General features: G+C 32.8%; 1 protein-coding gene and 1 pseudogene across 1 annotated transcript; one reads left to right on the top strand and one right to left on the bottom strand.

The window, feature by feature from the left end:
- Positions 1–293: 293 nt before the first annotated feature.
- Positions 294–2,447, bottom strand: LOC139867901 (peptidyl-prolyl cis-trans isomerase CYP18-2-like; annotated as a pseudogene).
- A 1,156-nt stretch (positions 2,448–3,603) lies between these two features.
- Positions 3,604–5,316, top strand: LOC139867900 (putative F-box/FBD/LRR-repeat protein At4g13965). Its single transcript, XM_071856247.1, has 2 exons — positions 3,604–5,168; positions 5,259–5,316. The coding sequence occupies exons 1-2, from the start codon at positions 3,604–3,606 to the stop codon at positions 5,314–5,316; spliced, it is 1,623 nt and encodes a 540-aa protein (XP_071712348.1).
- Positions 5,317–5,733: the final 417 nt, after the last annotated feature.

The raw sequence follows: 5,733 nt of genomic DNA, 5'->3' as shown, positions 1-5,733 counted from the left end.
TTCAAAATAAAAAGCTTACATCATACCATACCAATCCCCAATATATGATGGTGAAACTAATGTTACAGCTCAATTACGAACATAGCATAAACACAAAAAGTACTAAGGTTGTAAAGATGTATATTATCCTATTAGATCAACTATTATTTATTACCAAGTCAAATCTCCTATAATAAGTATACAAAAATATTGCAAAAAAAAAAAAATAATAACACATCTAATCTTTTCACCAAATTGGTTAAGATACTCAAATTTTAACATAACAAACTGATGCTTTTAACAAAATCACTAAAGTTATTACATATAAGAGCTAACACAATTTTGATAACTCGTTAGAAAAAAATACTTACATATCTATATCAACATTTAAGATCTAAGAAATAAAGGATCACTCAAAGCTATCATTGTCATGATTTATTACCTTCGGGCATTATTTGTCACATTTAGAGCAGCGAATGAGCTTGACGTGACCACGACCATTCTTGTAGCATCTTCCATATCTTTGCTTGAACGTCTGAACGAACAAAATCGGTTAAAATATTTACTAATGTTTAGGAGACTTGGGCCGGAAAATATCTACTAATTACCCAAACCAACCCACCCAAGTTGACACCTCTAACTTAAGGGAAACTTTTGGAGTGAAGAAGATTAATCATTAGATGACTGGACAATTGTAAATGTCACATTCGTTTTGAAGTAAATAACTTCAATCACCATGAAGCACACAGAGTACAACATTGGCTTTATGTGTATATCGAATTTATAATTTGATGCATCACGGCCCACTTTTCAATATTCAGTCACATAAAATGCATAACTTAACATCATATTATTATACTAATTAAGCAACATTATAAATCAAACAACATAGACATTTTAGCAAATCTCAACTATGAAAGCTTGTAAAATAATAATACATACAGAGTATAAGATTAAGATTTTCTATCAAGGTACACAAAATTCTCTAGCTATATAATTAATAGACGTTAAATCGTACAAATCCTAGAATGATAACAGGAAAAAAAAGTAAATAAATACTCACAATATACTCATACCTAATACATACTCCGTAGTAAAATAGTTAAATAGTGTATTATTAAACCCTATGAAATCAAACAAATCAAAGAAACCCCAAAATTATGGTATGTGAAAGCACAAAAAGATTCTTTAACCCCAATTTGCAGTAATACTTTGTATTTACAACAAAAGAGACCAAAAAAACATCAAAAGAGCCCTAATTAAAATTAATAAAAAAAGGAAAAACAAAAACAGAAACATCACCTCGTGATCATCCCTGCTAATTTGAAGTAATACTTTGTATTCACAACAAAAGAGATCAGAACAACAAATGAAACCGTTAATAATTAAGCAAGCTATGCCGAAATTATACAGAAAAGGAGCATCCAATAAGGTTTGAGACATTGGTCATACCTTAACATACTGAAGTATTTGAAACCTTGATTATATTGCAACAATACATTTGAATAAATCCAAAACTGTGTTGGCAGGATTCCATAGGCAAAAATGAGAATTGTACACATTGCTTCATTCAATCTGATTGTGCGATGTGATTATTATGATTAATCTTATCATCTATACTAATGTCAAGAAGATATTTCTGTATATTTAATATGAACAAATATACCCATTTCACCAAAGTGGAGTTATGCCAAAAGAACAAAGCAAACTAATAAAGATAAAGATAATAAATTCAAATAAAAATTGATTACCATCAAGTGATTGTGCCGGTGCCAATGTGATAAAGAACTGACTCCCATTCGTATTCGGACCAGCATTAGCCATTGATAAGATCCCAGCTCCAGTATGCTTCAACTTCGGAGTAATCTCATCCTCAAACTTTGACCTTCAATATTACACATTCATTTCAACAAAATAGCCATATTTCCATATATAACAGGTCCTTTAGAGACATAATCCACAACTTCAGTTCATACAAACTCATCAATAATTCTAAAAATATCAAACCTATTTTTATGAGAACATTAAAGTAGCATACGCATATATGGATTCTCCACCCCTTCCTGTACCGTGGGATCACCTCCTTGAACTATGAAATCCTATTTTTCATTAATCAATTACAAAGAATCCAGCACTTAATTGACAAATTATCCTTATCGTTATTATAACTATAACGTATAACATATACTTAGTATACTTATTAACTGTCATACCTTGATGATTCTGTAAAATTTGACATTATTGTAGTAACCTCTTCTAGCTAGTTCAATGAAGTTTTTGCAGGTTTTAGGCGTGCTTATCGTACATCTGATCGAAGAAAAATTGATCAATCAGTTTATTTCGTAGTTCATAGTAACAATGAGGGAACTAAAATATAAGAATGGTAGAGTGAAATATACCTCAACGGTGAAAGAACCCATGGACGTTTCCAGAGTAACCTCCGGTGGACCTCCTTCAGCACCCGGCATGGTCGATTACAATGGTTGAGATGTTGACGATAATTGAGAGAATACTTGGGTTAGGGTTAGGGTTATGGTTAGTGGTAGGGTTTACGCTGCAAATTGACGGATGGAAGTTAATGTTATACTCCGTAATTTTTTAATAGAATTTAATTATACTCCGTATTTATTTAATGTATTAAATTAATGACATCATCTTAAGGGCTTAGATTTTTTTCTTTTTATTTTTGATTTTTTGTTAACAAAGGAAATAGCCTAATAATGACATCATCATTATAGGATTTTAATAGAAACTATAGATAGATAGATAGAAGGTAGATGTATTGATGTATAAGACCATACTTTGTTACTTTATTTTGATATAATAATAAAGTCTTAATAAATAGATAAGCTGATGAAAATCTGCTTCAGCCTCCATAAACATACAACAACAATGTGTCTGGGAAAGCTTATATGGATAATAATATATAATATTGAGTAATATAAAGCCAATTAAATATCATACAAGAATTTGTTAAAAAGCTTCATGAGTTCTGCTTGCAGCGATAAAAGACAAACAACTCCCATCATTAATCAGCTTTTCATAAGCAATCCCACCGGGCCCCATGAAAATGGGCCATCCCTATGTGCAAGTAATTTCCAATCCTTAAAAATTCTCAGGTGAATATCTGACCGAAGAGTAATGATGTTATCACTCTCATTGCTAAGCCCAACAATTAGTATTACTCAAATTTATAGTTTAAAATAACTTTTCACAGCCCAACTAAATTTGAGCCCAATAACCAATCCAATTCGGTATACAAATTCCATTTAAGTCCACTAAAAACCAAAACTAGGTCACGCAACTGTTCCTGTATCATCATCATATCAACTTAACTGTAGATGTGGACCGGACGACGAAGAACTGACTGCGTCGTGGAATTAATTATCCAGGTACGCTCTTTACTTTCAGTCCAAAATTAGCTGTAATTTCATCAATGGCAGTCAACGAACTCCGAAACCTATAAACCCTAAAAATTTTGATTTTTTCAAATAATTCAGTCCAGATATATATTGCTGCTATAATCGTATTTTACCTTTGATTATCAATTTATAATCATTGCTTTGTAGTACATATATTATGAACACTCAAATTGTTGTATTCCTTCAGCATTCATAACTTTATATGGAGGAAGTGCAGAGAAGCTCACCATCCGAAAATGTCCCAGTGGATTTGATTCACCGTATACAATCGATGTTGCCTGTAGAAGAAGCAGCTCGTACGTGTGTGTTATCCAAGACTTGGTCACACGCTTGGTCTACCATCCCTCATCTCAGGTTTCATCTAACCTCAGAGTTTGCTAATGAAGAAAAAGAAAGAGATTACATCAAGTTTATGGATCGCACCATGTCTAAGTACGCCCAACACAACATACCAATCGAAAGTTTGAAACTGAAACTCAACAACAAGTTGGCTTCTCATCTTGCTAATAAACGGATTCCAACTGTAGCTGCCCAAAGTTGTCTCAAGGAGCTTTCCATCCGTATCGAATCTGATAGTGATTTAATACTTCCGGATGAGATATTCTTTGGGAAAAACCTACATACTCTGTCTTTAAGTGATATTCGTTTATCACCGATCGAAACGGTGAGTCGCAATCCTGTGATCAACTGTGTGAACTTACGGGTACTCGAGTTGCTCTATGTGGAGATAAGTGAAGAGGTACTTGATACCTTATTCTCTAATTGTGTCTTACTCGAGAAAATAGACCTTACATTTCGCTCTGATATGAAGACATTTAAGGTAAGAAATTTTCGTTATCTTCAAGAACTGAAGTTAAGGACACAAGTACCTCTTGATGTTTTGAAAATTGATGATGTTCCTAATCTTTGCTTGTTTCTCTACGACGTGTTTTCTGAATCTATCAAGACATTCAACATGGCTTCATTAATGAGTGTGACTAAATTATCATTACATGGTGTGACCATAGACGTCCATTTTCTTGACATGATCAAATTAAAATTACCTTCTCTCGAGATTTTGGACCTTGTAATTCGTGATTGGACTTCGGAAAGGTGGGATTTCACAAGGTCTTCGTTGAAATGTCTGACCCTCATAACGCGTGTAAGTAAGAAGATTGACATAATACAAGTTAATGCTCCAAATTTACGTCATTTGAGTTATAGGGGCAGAACAATGCCTAGTATCCTGTTTCCATCTAGTAATGTTCCTGAATATATCAAGCTTGAACTAGATTTGTTTCGTTCCGATGATCCTTCTTTCTTCCTTACGATGAGGGATCTACTTAATTTATCAACCAAATTTGATATTGAAATAAGCTATTTTGGTTATGAGCTACCAAACATTGATAATGAGGATCGCGAAATATGGTTCACAGTTCCATCTACTAACGTGCAACATTTATCATATAATGCATATTTAACTGAAAATTTGCAGGGGCATCTGTCATATTTTGATGCACTTGTTACGCTTTGCCATCCCAAATACGTGACCCTATATAGTCGCAACCCCATATTCAGTGTCGAGATAAAAAGTCCTGAGAAATTTTTTTGTGACTTCTTCAAGCCCATAATAAGTAGAATGATGGCAAATAAAACGTCTGACCGAAAAGATATCGAGTTCAAGAATCCTGGTAATGGAAAATGGGAGATTCTAACAGATTCTTTCACGAGTACTATTCTTGACATATCGGCTTACTCATTCTATTCAGTTGAGTTGAAACCAAACTGGTAGAACCTAGCTACGTACTCATCTCTGGTTCAATTGTTTAAGAGTTCTTTGGCTATTTATTTATTAAGTTAATCTTTTTTTTTGTACAGTAACTTTTTTCCGTATTTGTTAGGATATGGAAGGCGAATAGAGCTACTAGGGGTTTAATTAATATTATGTGACAATGTGACATGGGTAGTTCATGATATGAATTTATATTATTTTTCCTTTTATGTTTTAGTTTAATAGAGGTACCTGAGAAATTATATTATTTTTCCTTTTATGTTTTTATGATTGAGTTGTTTGATAAAATATTCATCTGATATTGCATGTTAGAAGTTGTGTATGGAAGTTGGTTGATAACCCATAGAGCTTAAGAACTAATAAGTCTGACTCGTTTCAATACTATATGCATATGTGTCTGGTTTTGTCTTTTGTATTTACTAGTTTATAACCCTCGTATCCGGGGTACTTTGACATTATATATTTTCAATAGGAATATCCATAAATCAAAGTGTTATGGTTATATAAGAACATAACATCATTTAACTTTTTGAAACAGAACATCATTCTTACTAAACTTGT

The sequence above is a fragment of the Rutidosis leptorrhynchoides genome, chromosome 9 (genome assembly GCF_046630445.1).
Source record: "Rutidosis leptorrhynchoides isolate AG116_Rl617_1_P2 chromosome 9, CSIRO_AGI_Rlap_v1, whole genome shotgun sequence".
Lineage (NCBI taxonomy): Eukaryota > Viridiplantae > Streptophyta > Magnoliopsida > Asterales > Asteraceae > Rutidosis > Rutidosis leptorrhynchoides.
This window is presented reverse-complemented; position numbering and strand designations above follow the sequence as displayed.

Excerpts from the sequence above, each read along its gene's own strand:
- LOC139867900 (XM_071856247.1), top strand. The coding sequence starts at position 3,604 with ATGGAGGAAGTGCAGAGAAGCTCACCATCCGAAAATGTCCCAGTGGAT. Across the intron at positions 5,169-5,258 it reads GTTGAGTTGAAACCAAACTG|TAACTTTTTTCCGTATTTGT; the intron begins GTAGAACCTAGC and ends TTTTTTGTACAG.